This window comes from Fistularia commersonii, chromosome 1 (assembly GCF_037954325.1).
Source record: "Fistularia commersonii isolate RoL2024-O1a breed Wild chromosome 1, RoL_Fcom_v1.0, whole genome shotgun sequence".
NCBI classification, from domain to species: domain Eukaryota; kingdom Metazoa; phylum Chordata; class Actinopteri; order Syngnathiformes; family Fistulariidae; genus Fistularia; species Fistularia commersonii.
Window position 1 is genome coordinate 4,982,860 of NC_141284.1, and position 21,933 is coordinate 5,004,792.

The 21,933-nt window shown below is 48.0% G+C and overlaps 2 protein-coding genes across 2 annotated transcripts; both read left to right on the plus strand.

Annotated features, from left to right (window-relative positions):
* Positions 1 to 594: 594 nt before the first annotated feature.
* On the plus strand, positions 595 to 9,632 carry brdt (bromodomain, testis-specific). The gene is made up of 18 exons (XM_086144542.1): positions 595 to 774; positions 894 to 1,031; positions 1,386 to 1,524; positions 1,725 to 1,840; positions 2,687 to 3,034; positions 4,052 to 4,180; positions 4,387 to 4,584; positions 4,667 to 4,842; positions 4,942 to 5,411; positions 5,600 to 5,719; positions 5,955 to 6,010; positions 6,083 to 6,251; positions 7,003 to 7,073; positions 7,622 to 7,682; positions 8,218 to 8,315; positions 8,827 to 8,996; positions 9,066 to 9,279; positions 9,516 to 9,632. Exons 1-18 carry the CDS (start codon positions 595 to 597, stop codon positions 9,579 to 9,581), a joined length of 2,919 nt encoding a protein of 972 aa, XP_086000668.1. The 3' UTR covers positions 9,582 to 9,632.
* Positions 9,633 to 11,740: 2,108 nt separating this feature from the next.
* ephx4 (epoxide hydrolase 4) lies at positions 11,741 to 21,270 on the plus strand. The gene is made up of 7 exons (XM_086144656.1): positions 11,741 to 12,098; positions 13,135 to 13,220; positions 14,494 to 14,651; positions 17,132 to 17,260; positions 17,539 to 17,642; positions 18,215 to 18,363; positions 20,236 to 21,270. The coding sequence occupies exons 1-7, from the start codon at positions 11,856 to 11,858 to the stop codon at positions 20,474 to 20,476; spliced, it is 1,110 nt and encodes a 369-aa protein (XP_086000782.1). The 5' UTR covers positions 11,741 to 11,855; the 3' UTR covers positions 20,477 to 21,270.
* The last annotated feature ends 663 nt before the right edge of the window (positions 21,271 to 21,933 follow it).

Sequence of the window (21,933 nt, forward strand, 5' to 3'; positions counted from 1 at the left end):
TTTATAATCTACCTCTTTCCACAATATGGCGTATATGCTGAAGGAGTTCAACGACATGACCATATGGAGTTGTATTTCTGCCAGAGGCCTTCATTGTATTGTAAGTTCAGTAGGGGATGCGGGGGGGCTCCCTTTTGGCATGTTGAGAAAGGGGAAGATGAGATGCTACTCTCTATGTGCCAGCCTGATGAAGGGGAAGGAGATGTGGACACTGAACAGTAAAGCCACAGTGCCGCACAGGGGAAGGGTCACATGCAAGAACCACAGTGTAGCCGATGTGAGGCAGTGATGTCGCTCAGAGTGCTGAAGATATGATTCCACAAAGCGTGATTATTTCATACACTGTCCTAGCACTAGCTTGGTTCTTGTCTGCCTTTTAATGAGTCACGCTTACTGGGTTATGTCCGTCAGATGTAGATGGGCAAACGTGTTTATAAAGCATAACTACATGTTTAATGTATCAAGCAGCTTTTCCACCACATAGCTGAGAGTAACCTTTCCTCTGCTGGTTGTCCAGGACAGCATGTGAGGACGAGAGTGGAGTTGCAGCCAGGCTCCAGACAGGTTCCCTCTTTGTGGCCTTTGAACAGCATCATGTCTGAGGTGAAAGTGAGCGGAAACCCGCCTCCGCCGGCCGTCATAAATCCCAAGAAGCCCGGTCGCGTAACCAATCAGCTCCAGTATCTGGAGAAGGTTGTGATCCCAGCTTTATGGAAGCATCAATTCTCCTGGCCTTTCTGCCGGCCTGTCGACGCAGTGGTGCTACATCTCCCAGTAGGTGCCCCCATTGGTCTATTCTTAGCGTCATCGTCTCAATGAGTCTGTTGCCGGGATGAAAAGGAAAATCAACCTCTTGTCTCTTCTGCTAAACCGGGGCGTGTTTTATTTTGCAGGACTATTACACAATCATCAGAAACCCTATGGATCTGGGCACCATTAAGAAGCGCCTGCAGAACAGATACTATTGGAAAGCCCTCGAATGTCTACAGGATGTTAACACAATGTTCACCAACTGTTACATGTACAATCGGGTAAGTGTGCTGTTCCCATGGCAGAGTGTGTCCAATGCCGTCTCACCACACCATCGTGACGTTGAATGGTTTCATGGAAATCAATAGTGTATGTCACTTATAAAAATGATCGTGAAGTCTCTTAACTCACACGGAGGAGGAATTCTCTGAAATGAGAAAAAAAATAATCTGTAGGAAAGAATCAGGTTAGCGGCACAACAGTTTTAAAAAGTTTTAATTAATTCCTTTCAATGCTCAACCATTGTAAGTATTATAATTAATATTGGAAAAGGCGCCCCTGTCCATTTTGAGGAAAATTCCCCTGAAACAGTAAACTTACAGGGTTTTGTTGCTTTCCTTCCTTTCCTCTCCTAGCCTGGTGATGACATTGTTTTCATGGCGCAAACCCTGGAGAAAATGTTTTTGCACCAGGTCTCACAAATGCCCAAAGAGGAATTGGAAATTACGACTGTTACTATGAAGGAACTGGTGAAAGGGAGGAAATCAAACTCAGGTAGGTTTTCATGTGTCAAGTTTTCTGATATTCTATGCTTCGTTTCTCATACACTTGCACCTAAATCATTCTAGTGCTTCATATATGAATGCAGGTGGTAATTGAGCGGCGTCATTTGTTTTTCGTAAAAGTACCATCAGTTCAGGTGGAAGGTTGTTTTTTTTTTCCCTTGTCCTTTTGCCTCATTCCCCCCAAAAAAGGTGCACTCAAACCGAGATCACCAGCTTCGGAGGTTGTTCTCCAGCAGACGGTGACCGTCATTGCTCCTGATATGCCCCCTCCTCTGTCCCCCATCCCTTCAAACACCGACGCAACAGTAAGTGCTCATGTCACTGACATTTGTCTTCTATTCTGTAGCATTAATGGACTTGAAGATGACGCAATCCCAGCGGTAGCAGCCGGCCGTGCTGTCATGAGCCGCTCCTCCCAAACTCAAGATTCTGACACAAGCCTGCAACATGATTGGATTCAAGGTGTTGCGTGTTAACAGGATTTTATTTGCATCAGTATCCATATCAAAGGATGTGTTTCTCAAAAAGTGCTGTGCAGACGCTGTCAGTCAGAGCCGACCCGGCTATAATCACTCTGTTGGTCACAGGAAAGCAGCCAGACCAGGGAAGCAGAGTGTTTCGTTTTGCTTGACTTCTTTATGCCTCTGTTCCTCTGCTGTGAGTCATCGCAAACAACCGCCGAGGCTTAGCACTTAATTCCTGCCCTCAGCCATTATTGTCGGTGCGAGATCTCTAGTCAGTCGGGTTCCGTCAGCACTGCGTTGGCGGTATGGAGCCACAGCCAGCCATAATCCCCCCCCCAACATATAGTGGTTTACCCAGAGAGCCTGTCCGTCCTGTAGGTGTGAATCAGTCAGTCAATGTCTGCATGTACATTCGGCCTCTGACAGCTATTATTGAAAAACAACAGCTAATATGCTTGCTGGTTGTTTTTGCGTGCAAGCCAAAAATTTCCATTACCATTTGTTCAAATTATGGGATGCATGGCACACATTAATCCCCAATGAACCTGGCACAACCCTGCTTTGTTTTGATCCATTAAGAGCCTGTGATTCAGTCACACCCAAGGTTCTTGCTTTGCCCTCTAGTCCAAATTTATATGATGAAATGCAAAAAAAATCTCATAACTAATACTTGCCTATAATTTTCAGATTAAAAAAAGTGTTAAGAGGAAAGGAGACCCCGCAGGCCCCACCACCTCAGCCATCACCAGCAGCGAGGTGTCCCCAGTCAACCCTAATGCAGCTTGCACCGCAACGTCACGGACATGCAGCGGGAGGCCCATCAAGCGTCCCACCAAAGACCTGCCAGAGGTGGGTGGCAGGAGGTCCCGACTGCCTGAGAGTCTGCGCTGCTGCAACAACATCCTGAAGGAGCTGCAGTCAAAGCGGCACTGTGCATATGCCTGGCCGTTCTATAACCCTGTGGATGCCGTTGCGCTGGGCCTGCCTGACTACCACGACATCGTCACACAGCCCATGGACCTCAGCACGATCCGGGTGAGGGTGGAGGGGGGGGTCTGCCTAGCGTATTAATTAGTTCTGAATTTCTCACACTTTCTATTTTGTCGGTCGAAGCCTGAAATATTTGGAGAAAAAAACCCTTATTCAGTGGAACCTTCACTTACGAGTGTATCAACTGACAAAGTTATGAGACATCTGTGCTTTGATATGAGCTGAGACCTGAGTTACAGCGAGTGTGATGAGCTTTTGACACCAATGTGGTGTCAATGTGGTGTCGTTTTCCATGAAGTGGCATTTATTAAAAACAGTCAGACGCAGTGGCCACCACCAAGTAGCCCAGCAAAAATCCGGTACAAACATAAGCGAGGTGTGCATGTTGTTGACTTGCCCATGAAGAGATGGAGAAGTTGTTGTTAGTGAGGTACTGTGAAGGAGAGCATCATCTGTGTGAAGGCAGGAGAAATTTACAGGGATTTGGTGCCGTAGACGGTGGGAACCTCAATGGACGAGGCTTTGGAAAAGCCATTCAAAGCTGTTCAGGGGTGGTTTGATCATTTTAAAAAGAGGATCGCATTCACCCTGTGGATAAACAAGTTTAGCAATAAAGTATAGCGTTGTGTGCAAATCAAATTTAGCAATACATTGTAGCATTAAGTGTGTGGTGAGTAAGTTAAGTGATCGAGCATGAAATGAAAAACCCCTCCTCTGATCACTGCCACCAGCGTCTTTGTCTAATTTTCAAGGTAAATACACTTAATAAAACCAGTTTCTTTCTCTGCGTTCTCTCCTATTGTATGTTATATAATTTCTAATTCATTATTTGTGATTCATAAAATATTTTTTTATTTGAAAATGCATAACAATAACTGAAAGCTGGAACAGATTATTAGCACTTCAATTCATTGTAATGGGGAATTTAATTCAATATAACAGCAAACTGAGTCATGAGGCTTGTCACAGAACAAATGACACTCATAAGTCAAGGTATTATTGTGCTCCTGAGAATTCAGTGCTTATAGAGCTTTGCAGTGACTCAGACTGCTGTCCCTTCAGAAAAAGATGGACCAGCGCACATACGGAAACGCACAAGAGTTTGCTGCCGACATCCGACTGATGTTCTCCAACTGCTACATGTACAACCCTCCTTCCCACCAGGTGGTCTACATGGCCAGGAAACTGCAGGTAACCCATGGAGACACACCCCCTGAGTGGCATGCCTTGGGGGTGGGGTGAGAAAATACAATTTAGGAATTTGTGTAGGAGTAAGATACATTTTAGTGACAAGTGGTACTGGAGAGTAAAATATAAAGATAAATGTGCGTGAAATACTTACTCAAGAAAAAATTTCCTGTTCCTAATATGTATTGTCGAAAATTCTCTGTTGACAGGAAGTGTTTGAAGCCCGATTCTCAAAGGTCCCGCAGGAGCTGGAGGTTTGTGCAACAGCCCCTCAGTGGGTGGACATGGGGAAAGAAGACGGGGACAAGTCCCCGTCGGCTACCTCCAGCTCATACAGCGAGAGCTCCTCAGAGGCGGATAGTTCGTCGGAAGAGGTGTCCTCGGAGCTGGACCACCTGGAGGAGCGGGTTGGTGCTTTTTATGTGGCGGCCTCCATGGGGAAGCGGCACTCCGAGATCTCGCTCATGTCTCGCTCAATTTTGTTTCCAGTTAAAAGCGGTCAGCAACCAGCTGAAGAAGCTCACCAAAGAACCCCCGATGAAACCCGACAAGAGCAAGTTGAAAAGGGGAAAAAGGCAGAAAGAAAAGGATATTGCCAAGCTAAAGTCCAAATGCAAACACACGAGCGTTACAGAGAAGACAAGCCCCAGCAATAGGTCTGCTCTGTATGTAGCCTTCACTCGTTCTCTGGTTTCTGTGGGGATGGAAGACAACAGTCTCACAGCAGGAGCTCTGTGCGTGTCTAGGCCTGGAGACTGCAGCAGCGGTCAAGGACCACCTCTGAAGACAGTGGCTTTGGATCAGTCAAGGCCAGTGTCCTACCAGGAAATGAAGCAGTTGAGGCTGGACATCGACAAGCTGCCCAGCAACAAGCTGGGCAAGCTTGTGAGCATTATCCGCTCCCGGGAGGTCTGTCTGCAACACTGTCCCATGGAGGAGATCGAGGTGGACTTCGAGCAGCTCAAGCCCTCGACCCTGAGGGCCCTGCAGAGCTTTGTCTCTGTGTGCCTGAGCAAACAACGCACCGGTGTCAGCGGTGAGTGCGCCGCTACTTCAGCGAGGCCCCATCTGCCACGTGACCTGTTGTTTTCATGTCGACCGCTCTCTCCCTCCCCTCTGGCAGCAAAAAGGGGGAAGACTGCAGGAGGAAAGCAGGCTACAAAGGTGAAGAGCTGTGGGAAGTCTCAGGTTGTCACGAAAGAGCAGAACCAGGCCAAGGACAAGAAGCCAGGAGGTAAGAAGCTCTTCTGACTAATAAGTAACTTTTTTTCTGCTCATTGGCTCTGAATAATATCAACTGTGTTGACTAGTCCTGTCAAAATGGAAAATTGACTTTAAATGCAGCTTTTATGGCCTTCAGAAGATAAATCAAGGTTTTCCTGTTTTTCTGCATTAACTTAGTTCAGATCTTGTGTATCGCAGTGGTTAAAAGCCTCCCGGACGAAAGCTGCCTTCCTCGGCTCTCGTGCAGCAGCAGCAGCAGCTCGACGTGCGGCGTCGACAACAGCAGCAGCCCCTCTGGAGGGAGCAACTCTGAATCAGGTTGGCTGTTCCTCACTGCTCCTCAGCTCTTCTTCCTCTCCTCAGAAGGATAAGTGATCGGAGATTCTCCAATGAGGCTCGAGAAGTTTCCAGGGCGTAGATGACTGCATAGATGAGGGGTTTGCAGACATGCCGCAGCTTTCTGAGGCGGCTGTATAGATTAGCTGGCAGGTGTGAAGACGTTGTGTGGCTTCGGGTCGATGGAGCTCTAAGTCTTCACCTGCTTGTCTTTTAGGGACAAAAACCAAGAAGCAGAGGAGTGAAAGGTCAAACCAAACACCGAAGACCAAGGTAAGTGCATCACGATTCATGCAGAATACAGACCATCGGTCTCATTTTGAATCATAGTAATTTGTCCTGCAGTTGAGGGCGAGCCGCTCCACCTGTCCAAAGCAGCAGCCGCTGCAAACAAAGGCTTTGCCCAAGCCCTCAATAGAGGCATGCAAGCACACTCTCGCTGCAACCTCACCAACACACTCTGCCACGGAACTGTCAGACCAGACGTGTGAGGAGCAGATGCTGTCTCCCCCAGGTGACTCTTCATCGCCTCTGATCCCCCTGCAGGGACCGGCAGTTTTTACACACAAGAATGTTCAGTGCAGAACCCTTATAGATAGGAGGTTCAAGGACTTTACTGTTCTTTGTTCTCCCACCTGGGTTCTCCAGGCTCTCAGTCTTCCTTCTACGTTCCAAAAGCAGTCAGTGGCTTCATCGATGACTCCAAATTGTCCGTACGTGTGGACGAGAGGGCAAATGGTATGGATGTCTCTTGATCTTGATTGACAGCTGCCCCGTCCAGGCTAAGCCTCACCTCTCACCCCAGGAGCTGGGGTTGGCTCTCCCCTGTATTAATTGGCTGAGGTGATCAATAAAGTACAGAAAAATTCACCCCATTCAGGAAATGCGCGTTGATTCTGAAGCAGCTGATAGTTTTCCACCGTCAGTTTCTTTGTTCTTGAGTTTATTTTTCAGTCAGTGAGGTCTGCTGATGTGACCTCATGAAGTAGTCAGTAATAGTAGTCAAAATACGCTTATGGCATTCTCTTCTCTCTTCCTCCCCCTCCACCTTACACATTCATGACTATCACTGACATACTCTGCTCTTGTGGCGCCGCATTACAAAAGGTGCCATCATCATTTCCACCACCTGCTCTCCTCTCCCCATATGCTCCGTGTCCTTCGTGTGCACAGAAACTGGCCCGCTTTTTCCACGTTGCTCACCGTGGACGGACAACCTCCAGACTTGGCGGCTGAGAATCCCTTTTGTGTCCTGTGTTTGCCAGATTTGTCGACGCTGCTGTCCCCCTTGATTTCACCGGGAGCGCTGCTGGACTGGGCTTTCGTCAGATTCGAGGTGCGAAATGTTATGAAACGGCCAACGGAAGTTCCCATTTCTCCCATGCCTGTTCACTTAACCCGCCACAACCTTCCCTGGAAGGCCAGGATTCTGTTGGGGGGACATTGTCGTTTGACAGCATTGCTCTGGAGACCATCTGCAAGATTGATACAGCTTTCATTAATAAGGGATGTAGTGACACTGACCATCAGATAGTTGCTCTTCAACATCCAATCAGGCGCTCACAGATGAAAATCATTTGAAATTAATTTTTTTTTTTTTGTTTGATTTGCTGATTCCTGCCAACGAGTAAACCAGTAACTGTGGGTGTAACTGCAGAATTAGCCATTTGAGCTGCCAGCATGTTTGGCCACACTTTGGAGGGTTGGGCTCTTCTGTCTGGTGGGACTCCCACAGAGATGCCATGCTCCGCCCCCGCAGGGTCTCCACTGGCAGGGAGGCGGAGCCTACATATTCTCGAGAGACACACTCTGCGTTTCTTGTTTTGATGTAACTCAATATTTCTGCACGTTAATGTGATGATTTGTGGTTTGTCTGGTGTGCAGGACGCAGTGCTTTCCCCACTGGGTGACAGCCCCCTCCCCTTCAAAGACGACAGCAAGGCCAGTAAGTCACCGCTGTGGTTTAATAGATTCACACATACCCCTCGCAAACAATTTATCTAAAAAAGACCGGGTTCCAACTTGATGAGTTCCGATCTGTCACAACACCCGACCTCTCGCATCTGAAAATAATTCTCGGAACAACCTTGACCGGCCGCCGTGGATATCTTTTATCCACAGAGATTGTTGCAATGTGTGTGAGTGTGTTAAATACACTAAAGCCTTATCAGGATTCAGCGCTTGGAGGGGAGTCCAAAACACACCAGGAATGGTGTGCACGGCGAGCTGTGTGACGATGGATTACCACCCGTCAGCGGCGCGACTTATTTATATTCAAATGGAAACGCACTCGCAGCATGGCCTGCTGCCAGCAGGCCTGAAACCTCGCGTAGCATTATCTCTCCCCTGGTGTGTATTCAGTGATATGTGTGAAGGTAATACTTCGATGATGTACTCCCAAATATGGTGTGTCAGGTAATGTATGTCTGAGCCACTGCGCGCATGAAACCAATCCCTGTGTAATATATGCATTATAACAGATTTCAGATGCAGCAACGAATGTGAGATGCTAGGCGAGTCTTTCCCCTACATGCCGTGCAACCCTGCGGCGCTGGACACACTCACCAACCTCAAGAAGGTAGGACTGATCCAAATCTTTCGCCTGACAAGTCAGTTCCAGCGAGGGCTCTGGGTCCTGGTTGTCTGGGTTTTCTCCAGACTCTCCATCTCTCGCCTACAGTCCACAAACAGTAGGTTCATTGAAGAATAACTCATCTGTAGGTGTGAATGAGAGGGTGAATGGTCGATAGTTAACGCTATCAGGTTAAGCCCTGCCTCTCACCCGTGGGCCAGCTGGGATTGGCTTTCCCCTATATTCATTCCTAACAAAGTACAGACAAAAAAAAATCAGGTGTGTGAATGGTTGAATGATTGACAACTGACCCAGTCCAGGGAAAGCCCCCCTCCTGCTCTGACGACGGCTGTGATTGACTTCTTTCGACGCCACTGAAGCTCATCCTGGAAGTTCCAGTCGCCTGCCACTGTGGGGCCTCAGTCATTGGCTAAAATGTTGTCTTGGTCTTGCCCTCCTGCCCCCTAGTGTCGGAGTTTATGTACAGCCCCTCTGACCGCGGCCGTGCGTCTTGCAGGATTTTGTTGTGAGAAACTCCGAGTCGTGGGCCCGCTTCGTCCAACAGTCGGTCACCCCTGCCGCCATTAAGTCGTCCAGGGAGAGCTTCCAACTATTCCGCAGGGCAGCCATGGCCAAGGAGGAGCGCGAGAAAAAGAGGCAGATGAGGGGGAACACCTGTGAGAAGAGGTAGCCGCTCTGCTCATGGGAGGGGGCAAACTGGCCCGTGCATTCTTCAAATTTCGTGTTGTGGTTCAGTTCCAGCCACGCCGAACCTGCGGAGAATAACCCAACGTTCTTTGAAGAAGATCCGGAGGCGCAGCAGCACATCTGCACATACGCCTCGCCCTCGGACGCTCTCAAAGATGTGGAGCTGCAGCTGCCTGCTGAGACGCAGGCGGTTTCCTCCCAGAAGGACCGGGACCGAGACCTGGCCCGCCGCAAGGAACAGGAGCGCCGGCGGAGAGAAGCTGTGGGTCTCCGCCAGGTTCTCATCCAGTTCTGTGCTCTCTGCCGCCACCCTGTGACACCAGCTGTGTGTGTGTGTGTGTGTGTGTGTGTGTGTGTGTGTGTGTGTGTGTGTGTGTGTGTGTGTGTGTGTGTGTGTGTGTGTGTGTGTGTGTGTGTGTGTGTGTGTGTGTGTGTGTGTGTGTGTGTGTGTGTGTGTGTGTGTGTGTGTGTGTGTGTGTGTGTGTGTGTGTCTCCCAGATGTCGTGCATCGACATGACCCTGCAGCAGGAGATTATGGCCACGTTCGAGCTAAACCTGGACTGAGAACCTCCACCGGGAACCACATCTGAGCTTCTTTGTTTCTCCAGACCAAAGAATTGGATTATAATTAAAAAGAAAAAAAAAAATAATACTCCAAAATTTGAATGTGTTGCACTGCAGGATGGGGAGTGACCCATTGTCTGCCAAGATCGGCTGATGTTTACTACACTGTTATTACAATGTCACTCTGTCGTATTCAATTCTGTTACTGTTCAAACCTTCTCATGCTGGTTAGTGTGCACATCACATGCACACACCCTTGGTTGTTTGTCATCATCCCCACCCCACTGCCCTTCATGGCTATTTCAGTCGTGACTGTTCATCCCTGGTTAGGATTCAACCAAATCCCAAACTCTGGTTTGGGAAAAACTCCAGATTATATGATTTCTACACTGCACTTTATTGTTCTAGAATGTTCTGTTCCACTTGTCAGCAGGTTCTGCGTGCTCCACTTTTCTAGATGCTACTTCAGTTTTTTTTAAAACTCAAAAAAAAAAAAGCAAACAAAATAAAACTTATTTTCACTAAGCAAACAGCGTCACTGCGTGCAGGCGCTTTATTCACTCCAGCTTCATCAACCAATCGCATGGCTGAAGGCGGATCTGTTAAGAAGCCCAGACCAGGTGAATACCCACAGGGGACAGGGGCGGTCTGTGTATTTCAGATATTTTCTGATGCTGGATTTTTATCTGCAGCCTCACCAGAGATCGCAGAAAAGGCCAATGTCGGTTCTCCATGCCTGGTTGAGGTCAGAGGTCAACAAACCAAATGGTTCCCAAATGCGGGAAGACAGAAGCTCAAGCCGCTGCAAGTCAGAACCGAGGTCTGCCGAACATCTGGGCCGCTGTACGACTTTCTATCAAACCAATCTCATTCTTATTATTTTTATTATTACTATCATTGTCATGTGTTCATTTTGAAAGGACACTTAAGAGGTTATGTTTTTCTAAAAAGTTGCCCTGTATTATCTTCTCCTTTCGGCTTTTCCCTTCAGGTCGTCACAGCAAATCAACCCTCTCCATCTAACCCTATTTTCTGGATCTTCCTCTCTCACACCAACTAACTACATATCCTCTCTCACTACATACATAAATCTTCTATTTGGTGTTCCTCAAGACCTCCTGCCTGGCAGCTCCAATTCCAGCATCCGTCAGCTAATACATTCACTGTCCCTCCTGTGTACGTGACTGAACCATGTCTGTCTTAATCTGTGTTTTATAATTTGCTACCGGGGTGAGTTTTTTGTTGTTGGATTTTAACCCCCACCTCACCAACAAAAAAATTATATTAAAATACTTGGTCATTCAAGGAAGTTTTTTGAAACACATACATCCATTTTTTTTTTTTTTGTTATTGAAAGGTGTTTTCAGGACAAAGTCACTATTTCTTTTTTATAAAATCATTTACAAGACGTTCCAAAGAAAGTCATTTTAGGTCCCAAAGTTCACTCTTTTTTTAAACAAGTCAATTGATTATTGTTTTATGAAATGGCTTTATTTTCAGACCTTGGTTAGTCACTTACAGCCTTTTTCTTCTGTCAGATGAACTCATTTGTTCATATGAGCAATCGTTTGTATTTTTTATTTTTTCATATATATACTGTTTGACAGTCTTCATATTTTCCCGTGTACTTTTGAGTCGAACGCCAATTTTATTTTTCCAGGATATTTTTTTTCCAGACTGTTTTTATCATAATTTTTCCCGCTTCAGGGTCACAATTCCTCCTTTTGGACTTCGTGCTACCGTAAAGACTTAATAGCGGCGCGCCCGAAAAATCTGGAGGAGAGAGAGGAAAAAAGCGCGCCTCCCACGAATCAAAACCCCGCACGTCGCGTCAGACGTGAGAGGCTGTTAAACGGTAATCCCGCACGAACAACAATTCCCACCCGCCGTTGTGTGGAATGAGTGTCGTGACTCCCGGCTGCAGCCTTCCCCCGCGCCGAGATTACCGTCAACACCACCGCCGCCACCCCCTCCGCGCGTCCGCCGCCCACCGTCGCCGGGGATTCTTATTCATTCGCGTCCGCCGGTCAAGGGAGCCGCGACGCCGTCTCCGGGGTCGAACACGCACTGCGTCACGCACGCGCGTGGACGGACGTGACGCCCACCCCACCCCACCCCATCCCACCCCACCCGTCCCATTGAACCGGGATCCTCCCCGTTCACGTAGCGGCGTCGGTGCCGCGGAGCCGAGCGGGACTCGCGTCGCGTGGCGTGGCGTGGCGTGGCGCCGGTCCCACATACACCCCCGCACTACCGCCCCGCGGCGATGCGAAGATGGCGTGGCTGCTCCGCAACTTGCTGTGGTGTGCGCGGGGCCTGGCGCGGCGGATGCGGGCGGCGGGCTTCTGGGCGCTGGTCTACGGCTACTGCGCGCTGTGCGCGGCCGTGGCGGCGCTCAAACTTTGCTGGAGCGTCGTTCTGAGGCCCACGGCCACCTTCCGCTGGGGCGTGCGGGAGACCCCTCCCGCATGCCTCAATGACACGTCCTTGGGAACCCACTGCTACGTTCGCATCAAGGTAAGGCGCGTGCACGTACGCGTGCGCGCGTTTGTTTACGTGTGCGCGCTGGGGGGAGGGGGGGGTGCTGAAGGAACAGCTCCGTCCGTAATAACTTGTCATAACTCAGCGTTAAACCTATCGATAGCTGTTTGATAAGCAATAACAGCCGAGAGAGAATATTTTGGAGTTCAGATCAAGAGGAGTTCATATGGATTTGGTTGTTATTATTGTAGCTTGATAATTGTGTTTGTGCGTTGCCTATATTACAACTTTATCGTTACACAAATACAAGTACAGGGCAGCCAAATGTAGTTTAACATCAAAAGAGCAGTCGGTGCTGCTATAATAAATTAGCAATATGTACATTGTCGATCATTTTGAGATGATTCACAGATGGGGTACGGTGAGCATGTTATACTGATGGATATGTTAATGGATATGACTAGACAGCTATGGAAACAATTTACGAGTAGAAATGTACAGGTGTTAATATGTATATATAGCATACATAGCACACAGTATTTACACTATATAGATACGTGTGTGTGTTTCATTTATGCATGTGACAATAATTGTAACTTCATTCTCCATCCATCTGACTGCCCATCTATCCATCCATCTATTGAATTAACATCCTCCAGACAAACAATAATCCCAATCCAGATTTATTCCACGCTTTACAGTGTTTCATTTGGTTAAAGGTCACCAGTCTGGGCCATGATAACGTTTTGGTTAATGTTAAAATCCCTGAAGACTAAATTGTCGATAGGAGTGAATGAGAGGGTAAATAGTTGGATGTGTCTGTATGATTGACAGGTGAAGTCCTGGTTAAGCCCCGCCTCCTAGCCCATTGTCACCTTGGATTAACACCCTCGTGATCTTCTACGCCGGATGAGCTGCATAGATATCAATTTAATGCATCTTTAACAGTCCGGGAGCCGTTTGGTCTCGAGAATATTCATCCAATGAAGAACATTCATGTGTTCTGGTTCTGTGACCCGGTTCTTCTGGATCTTCAGGAAACTCTGAGTAACCACCTGCGTCTCTCCCTCAGGAGTCGGGCCTCAGGTTCCACTACGTCGCCGCCGGAGAGAGAGGAAAGCCGCTCATGCTGTTCCTGCACGGCTTCCCCGAGTTCTGGTAGGGGGGGGTCGCACTAACTGACCTTCGGTTCTGGTATAGAAAACGCCACATTGATAGAGTGTGTGTGTGTGTGTGTGGGCGGGGGGGGGGGGGGGGGTCTCTTCCCCTGTTCATGTGAACAGGAACAGTCGCTCCTGAATCAAGGCCAGGGAGGCTGTCAGGAGCTGTAAGTCCCCACCCCACCCTGAAGACAGAATGAGGATTAGTCAGCGGGAAAAACTGCGTGTGGGGGGTTCTGCTTCACTTCCCCATCGCGGGGACGCCTGACTCCCACCGCCCAGGGCGACCGGGAAGAAACTCCTTTTGAAATGTGCTAATTCTCTCTGAGAACCAGGGATGGTGGTGGTGGGGGGGGGGGGGGGGGGAGATGGCAGAAAGGATTGGACCGCTTTCCATTACAACCACATCTATATTCCAGCATCCCGGGGTTCAGGATCACACACAGGCAACTGAGCCTGTTCTTTGCTTCCCCTTTGTGGCAATGGGGTAATGGAAATGGGGGGGTTCAAACCCGTGGAGGAAGCTCTATTTGAGACAAGATCTTCAATTAGGGAGCCTTCGCAGACCATGTGATCGGCGGGCCGATCAGAATGTAAAGCAGCCTGCGGTGCGGCGCAGTGACCTTCACTCTGCGGGAGAGGAAGGGGGGGCGCATCTGAGAAACGCAGATGATGGAGGATTTCAACACTCTGGGGGATTGAGCTCTTAGGAGCATTTATTGTTTTCACGCTCAGACTCTTCAGCGTGATTAAGAGACTGGACGGTTGAACCCCTCTGTGTGTGGTGATTGACAGGTCCAGGGTTAATAAGCCCCGCCCCTCGCCCCCACTGCCAGCGAAGGATTGGCTCCGGCCCGGTCTCCACCGAGATATCATGGCTGAAATGTCGATGGCATAGCGTTTCCATCCCGTGGGAATTGAGCCTGGGCTGTACTAGATCATGGGGTTCTGAATCTGGATGTTCATAGAACAAACAGGAACCACCTGGGAAATGGTGGCACGCAGAAAACCAAAAACGGGACTTCATGTGTATCACCCGGCTGTCCAGAAAACACTCTGAACTGGACCATATTTGAATGATTTATTCATCCCCCTTTATTAATCAATACTGCCCCCCCATCCCCAGGTGGAAATGGTTTCTTCCGTTCTCCCCTATTGCAGCCTGCAGGGAAATTTCAGGCCGAGATCAAAATGCAAATGTGAAGAAACGTTTGCTGTGAGCATTGTGAAACATTTTTTTTTTTCCCCTCTGTGTTTGTGTTTGTATTAAGGTTCTCCTGGCGCTACCAGCTGCGTGAGTTTAAGAGCGAGTTCCGCGTGGTGGCCATAGACATGCGGGGATATGGGGAGTCTGACCTGCCCCTGTCCGTCGACAGCTACCGCTTCGACAACCTGGTGACGGACATCAAGGACATCGTGGAGTACCTGGGTGAGATGCCGCCGCCTGCGATCTGGTAACAACAGTGAAGGTTTTTTATAAAAAAAAAAATATATATATATATATATATATATATATGTATATTGTACGTACAAGTCCAGACCACCGCTCTTTAGAATGATTGTCAGAAACCCAACCTATGAGTAGGCTTGGCTATAGTGGCGAGAAAACAAGTGCGTTTTGCAGAAATCTCATATCCAATCTCAATCTGGGTGGCCTTCTGCCTCGACCGGCAGGAGAGACAAAGGAAGCGTGAGGCAGAGGCAGACAGGATATGAGGGTTGGGAGGGGCAGGCATGATGATGATCTCACTTATAACACCATTATCGCTAGTGCTTATATGCTAATACCTTAAATAATAACAACGTTAATATTCATAAAAGCAAAAACTATGGTGGAGGCCTGGTGAGATCGCTCTGAACTGACATGTCATGATGATGAAAGGAATGAGAGAAGTGCATCATGGGATATCCCTCAGCAGAGTTTGTAGCATGACTAGGGAGCTAGCCTAGCGCTAACTATAAGCTGGAAAAGAAAGGTTTTAAGCATTTTACTATCAGTGTACTCAATGCATATCAACGTAAAGCTGCAGACGGTTGTACGACAGACTTCCTGTGGCTGCTTGGATTCTGAATAGCAATATTTTGATGACACGTGGACAAAGTTTGGCACCCAGGTTCATTACAAAGCTACGGTTATATATAGTTAGCATTAGCGTCTCCTGTTTCTGAAGCTAGCGAGATGAGGAGGCTGGCGCTGCAGTGCTGGAATGGCTGAAAACAGGAAGCTGGTAGTCGGTTAAAAAAAAAAAAAACCCGGCGGAGCAAAACTGCAGAGTCAGGTCGTAAATTTTTTGCTGTCTCAGCTCAAAGGCGGCTCCTCTCTCATCTCGCGGGAGCATCGGCAGGTCGATCGCTCGTCTAAAAAGTACCATAATAACCCGATATCCTGTAAATATGCCCAAGTGCCTTCAACTATTACTCCATAGATACTACATCTACTTTGGCTCATGTTGCAACGTTTCAGTTTCGTATAGAAATCCCCGGTTTTCCCCTGGGGGGGGGGGGGGGGGGGGGAGTACACAGCGACACTGGCTGCGGCCCCACATGCACGCCGTTTTTCGTGTACAGCAAGCCCTGCTGATGGTGCGTCGCAGGAGGGTGAAAAACAAATCAAAAAAAAAGTCTGGGGGAAGCAGCCACATGTTGCTATGGCGACGTTATGGAGTTTGCAAAGCATGGACAAAAATAGAACTTTATTAGGAATAAAGTGTTTTATCTTTGAAACTAATGCTAAAGCCTATCCACTGCATTGATTGATTTCTGCTTGGCTTGGATTGTGTAATAACAGGTGTAATTACCGTCTCATTACACATATTGGCAGTTGCTTCTCTATTAAATGAAAATATCTCAGCGCCACTGGTAGCTTTCTTGGCGAGCATCCAGGAATAACTGGACAGGCTCTGTGAAGACAAGACAGGACTGGTAAAATCCCCACACCCCGTTTTGGCGGAGAACAGCTGATAGCAACTGTCACATCTCAGATTGATTGGACGCAACGTAAAGAGAACAATTGTCCCTCATTTATTGCAGGGTTATGTTCTGGAACCAACTGACCAACCAATATATATTATTTCTATGTGTGTTAAAGCTTTATGACCCTACCCACGTTCTTTTTAACCTTTCCAATAATCTTCTATTAATTTTCTGTACTCTTAAAGTAGCACTTTTTCCACAATGGTTTGCATCTTCCTCTGACGCTTAGGTTCAGTGCCTACCTTATAGGGCAGACGGTTTAGGGGTCGAAATAAATTAAACAGATTCACAGATAATTCACACAAACACAACACCGCAGAGAAACACAATGAGTAGCTATCGCAGGTCAAATGTGAAGACCTACAAGGCGAGATGCTGAATGCATGCTCTCCGCAGGAAATGCAGAGAATGATGCTACGGCCACCTTAGATAACGCTAATTTTACCTTACAATAATTGAAATAATAGATATGTAAAAATACATTTTTACCACAAAAACCCGTGGATTAGCGGATGAAAAGTCTGTGATAGAAAACACCCTTGTAAGAGTTAAAAATCCGCGACACAGCGAAAGGTGAACCATGAAATGGCAAGGGACTCCTGTAATAGTTCGCAGCCGGAGACCGTTCTGACCTCAGATGTCAGACCTTTGACTGACACACAGTGAGACGGCGAAAGCTGTAATATATGATATCAGTGCCAGGAGGATGTACAGCAGAGGGTTGGGGGTGTGGGGGCGGGGGGGGGGGGGTAATGCGATCAGACGGGCGCCTCGACCTTGATCGTTATTTGCCGCGTGTCGCCAAATACATCCACCTGATGGGTGTAAATGCCTCCCAATCCTCCACCTCTGGCACGGGCGGGAGAGTATTGATTTTCCAATAAACAGGTGTCGCCTCCCCGGCTCTGTGCTAGACACATTTGACTCTTTCCAAAGGGTACAACAGATGCTGCCTCGTGGGCCACGACTGGGGCGGGACTATCGCCTGGCTCTTCGCCATCCACTACCCTGAGATGGTGACCAAGCTCATCGTGCTGAACTGCCCCCACCCGTCTGTTTACGCAGGTACCCCCCCCCCCCCTCCCTTCTTCCGTTATTACCCAACCGTTTTCTTTCTCTAATTAGCAGCCGTCTGGTTCTCTCATAATTACTGTCATTCGTTAGGATTTTTCCTTTTTCAAGATTCCCTCCATCTGCCAAGTCTTCCTTGGTGAGGGGTGGCGGCGGGTGGTGCAGCTGGTCAGATTGCCATCCTGGAAGCCCCCCCAGCACGTGCACAGTCCCCGCTGTAATTGCTGTCTAACAAGCTTTGCACCTCTTTTCTTCTCCCACCCCCGGCCCAGACTACGCCCTGCGACACCCCAGCCAGCTGCTGAAATCTAGCCATTTCTTCTTCTTCCAACTGCCTCGCTTCCCAGAGCTCATGCTATCCATCAACGACTTCAAGGTGCTCCACCTCGTCTGTGTGTGTGTGTGTGTGTGTGTGTGTGTGCGTGAGAGGCGTCTGGTTTCAAGGTCAAGTCTGTGTGTGTGTGTATCTATCTCTGTGTTTTATATGCTGCACGCCTTTGCGGTCTATTTATAGCGCTCACTTCATTACGGGCTCTAAAAATAGACCAGGAGAAAACAAAATAAATAAATGAAAATTGATGAGTCTAAAATCCATCATAAGATTAGTCTGACACACTCACAAATATACATATGTATATACACCTATGTTCTCTTTCCCAGTCATTATAAGGCTCTTAATAAAACCTGTTCTATAAATAGCCCCCTTGGTTGCATCTCATCCAGAATGAAACGCCTTTATTTGATTCGCTCAGCCAATCTTTTGTCGCGGCGTGAAGTCACTGGCTGCCACGGATGACGAACTCCGTGAGCGTCTTTGACCCGCGCACTTCTGCTTACGCATCTCTTTAAACCCGACAAAATGACATCGTGGCTGCGAGGTCAGCCGTCCGTCAGGCCGGGGCGGTCAGGTGGCGCCGACTTACCCCGGCACCTGTCTTTTCTCCGCAGGCGCTGAAGGCCCTGTTCACCAGCCGCAGCACCGGGATCGGGAGGAAAGGTCGCTGGCTCACCGCCGAGGACCTGGAGGCTTACCTGTACGCGCTTTCGCAGCCGGGCGCCCTCACCTGTGCACTCAACTACTACAGGAATGTTTTCAGGTGGGGAGACGTCTCGATCCACCATAGACGGATCAGAAATAATACGCCATCATCTTCATGTTCTATTTAACTTACAGCTGCAGAAAGTAGATAGAACGTAACAGCCTTCTTGTAAGAAGTAAAAGGAAAGTGATTCAGTTTAATCAATTTAAGGTAAGAAAAATTGTATTTTTTGCTAAAAAAAAAAATCATATTTTTCAACATTTATCCCTGCTCGCTTGGTCGTGGGGGCTGGAGCCAATCCCTGCCAAGGGGCGAGGATTGACCCAGAGGAGTAAGCTGTCAATCATCTAGGGATACAGTCTTTCATTGACACCTAAGGCTAATGAGGTTTGGTCCAGGGGAGACTAGAGAGAACCCAGTAAGGAGAACCTGGAGAGAACCCAACATGGAGAACCCACTCAGGGTTCTAGTTGGGAGTGTAGGAGTGTGACTGAGTGGAAACTATCAGCACCTACAGAGAAAAATCAACAGGAATGGATAACACCTGTATGTTTGGTATTATTAGCAAACTCCAGCGCCCTCTACTGTTAGAACCCCTCACAGAGAGACCCGACCCCCGCCTCCCCCCATTGGTGAAGGCTATGATAACATTATCAAATATTTATAATTTGCAAGAGCGACCCGGCAGACCAGGAATAACATCGGCGTAAATCGAGTGAAATCTCGGCGAGAGCATTTTTCAGCCCCGCGCGTTCGCAGTGCACGGCTGAGCGCACCGCCATCTGCTCCCCGTTTTGCAGGCGTGGAGTTTGTCTCGGAATAGCTTTTTATTTTCTTACGTAAAAGGAATATCTCCGACCCGTGCCCGATTAGCCACTCTGAGAGAGTGTACTCACACACACACACACACATATACACACTCCGCCATCCATCCGTCCTACATTCTCTGTTCGCCTCCCGCTGTAGGCGCTCAATCAACCAGCACCCAACATCGGATCCTTGAAATTCAAAATCCCAGTGTGCTAAAAGGCTAAATGCCACCCCCTTAGCATTGAAACATTCATTAATTTGTACCCCCAACCCCTCCTAAGTATGTAGGTGTGTACAAAGTTTTTGTTCCTGTTGCTGTTAACAAGTTTCCACCCCCTGCTTAAAAACACACACACACACACACATCCACGTACCTACTCCGCTTGAAAGCCTTAAAATAGCGCAGGGTTCAGCCCCGGATCAGACAGTGAGACGGAAATAGAGGAGGAGATGTTCATTTTCCTGACTTTTGCGTTGGGAGGCAGCGCAAGCGGTAATTACGTAACGCTGACACATCGAGCTCAGACGTCTTCACAGACTAAATGTTGATTCACGTCTCGATTCTGCCAGAGCGTTCCACCCTAAGAGCCATGTACTGGGCTAAATAAAGCTTGAAGGGAGGTTCAAGTGCCTTGTTTGTTTGTTTGTTTTTCCTCCCTTGATTTAGAGCAAACACTTATAAGTAAGAGCTGATTGGATTGTGATGCCGATCATCAATCGACAGTTAGATGATTGATAGCTGACCCCTGTGTGGGATAATGTGCTTGAAGAAGTCATTGAATTGACTCACAACACAAACGATGTCATAGGTCAAAGGTCAAGGTCCTTTAGAACAATCATTTAGCCTTTTTAACACCAGTGAGACTCTCAAGATTTTATTTTTCAATCTTGAACGAATGTTCACTCCGGCACAGAGATCATTAAAGCTGTTAAAAGTAAAGGTCACAGTGACCTCATGCCCACAGGTAATACTAATATTATATATATTATTATAAATATCAAACAATTCCCCAAGCATGGGATCATTAAAGTACATCACATCTCAATGCGGTGTAGTCCCTGTAGATCTCTAACGTGTCAGTCATTTGGAAAACCTCTGACGCAGCCTTCTCCCCGCAGCTCCCTCCCCCTGATGCAGAACCACGTGCGCTCGCCGGTGCTGCTGCTGTGGGGCGAGCGCGACGCCTTCCTGGAGCAGGAGATGGCCGAGGCGTGCCGCCTCTACATCAGGAACCACTTCCGCCTCAACATTATCTCCAGCGCCAGCCACTGGCTCCAGCAGGACCAACCCGACATCGTCAACACCCTCATGTGGACCTTCCTCAAGGAGGGCGAGGGTCGCAAAAGCTACAGGAACTAACCCCGCCCCCACTGCCTGACCACCACACACACACACACACACACACACACCACCTGCAACACCTGGAATATGCCTGTGATGCCGAGCCACATAGTGATGATGCAATCATTCTTTAAATCTCCCGCGTCCCGGTAGTTCTTGCAGGAGGAGTCAAAGCACAGCCCCACAGGATTGGGGGATGGGGGATGGGGGATGGGGCGTGAGCGGGACGCCTGACACACACTCAAGATTTGTTTTTTTTTTTTGTTTTTTTGTTTTATTTTTGCTTTCATTTATTTTTGCACACGACATCCGCCTTAAAGAGTTCGTCGGTGACAGCGTCGCAAACGTTGTGGCAGAACCGCTCCCCACCCCCCCCCCACCATCCTCGCCTCCACACACCCTGTCCCTTGTACGACTTGTATTGTGTGGTGCCTTTTTTTCCAAAAAATAAAAAAAAAGAAAGAAAAAACAATTGAGAGACTAAGGATGTGCGGCAGGGCGAGGGATGCCCAGAGATACATGGATGCACAGTCCTTTTGGGAGCCGCGACTCTTGTCCCTTTATCAGGAAGTGTCGTCTAAGAAAATTTAAGAGAAAAGGGGGATTCAAGCTTTGTTTTTGTATTTTATTTTCTTCCTCAAAGACACAAATGTAGAGAATGTTGTCGATCTTGATTTCCCTATATAGAAATGTCAGTGATGGTTGATTGTCGTACTCTTTTTGTAACTCTTCCTACACACTGCATTTTGAAATTCACTGAGCCAAGTCAACACTGTTTGATTTTATAAATAAACTCCAGTTAAGTGTCAGCATGTCGGGGACTGCGCCTCTCTTTTTGAGATTCCGGCGCGACTGAAGAGACACGGCGCCTCGCAGGCCCCTCTTGGGTATGGAGCCATCTTAGAACAGACAACCTTTTTTTATGTGTATTTTTCCCCCTCCACGAGACTCACAAGATGAAAAACTCCAGAAATAGCAGTGGATGTGCTGACATTAAAATAGCTCAGCCGAGTGACACAGCACTTGAAGTGGGTTATTTTTTCGGGGGGGAATTTTGCTAGAACACACACACACACACACACACACACACACACACACAAATGTCACAATTGCACGATCACTTCTGCTTTTGTTTTGAGAAACAAATTACATGTTACTGTCAAACGCGAACACACTCATTGGAGAATAGCAAAAATTCTGATTCAGGAGCGGATCATGACGTCAGCGACAGGTAAATTCCTCTGCTGCTTTCAGGAACCCTCGGATTCGCCCATGCTGTCCGGCCGTGATCCGCTTCATTGTAAGTTTTTTGCGTCAATATTGTACGATGGGCTTTTTCTCAGCTTTCACATTACCATTGATGTAATTATTACCAGTAATGTCAAGATATCATCAGAGGGGCTGTTTAGGGACTGTTAAAAGAACACATCAATGTAAGATTAGCCACTGGGGCCACAAATACCTCCTTCCTCCCA

Excerpts from the sequence above, each read along its gene's own strand:
- brdt (XM_086144542.1), top strand. The coding sequence starts at position 595 with ATGTCTGAGGTGAAAGTGAGCGGAAACCCGCCTCCGCCGGCCGTCATA. Across the intron at positions 4,585-4,666 it reads TGGACCACCTGGAGGAGCGG|TTAAAAGCGGTCAGCAACCA; the intron begins GTTGGTGCTTTT and ends TTTTGTTTCCAG. Across the intron at positions 6,011-6,082 it reads ACCAAACACCGAAGACCAAG|TTGAGGGCGAGCCGCTCCAC; the intron begins GTAAGTGCATCA and ends TTTGTCCTGCAG.
- ephx4 (XM_086144656.1), top strand. The coding sequence starts at position 11,856 with ATGGCGTGGCTGCTCCGCAACTTGCTGTGGTGTGCGCGGGGCCTGGCG. Across the intron at positions 13,221-14,493 it reads CACGGCTTCCCCGAGTTCTG|GTTCTCCTGGCGCTACCAGC; the intron begins GTAGGGGGGGGT and ends GTTTGTATTAAG. Across the intron at positions 14,652-17,131 it reads GGACATCGTGGAGTACCTGG|GGTACAACAGATGCTGCCTC; the intron begins GTGAGATGCCGC and ends CTCTTTCCAAAG.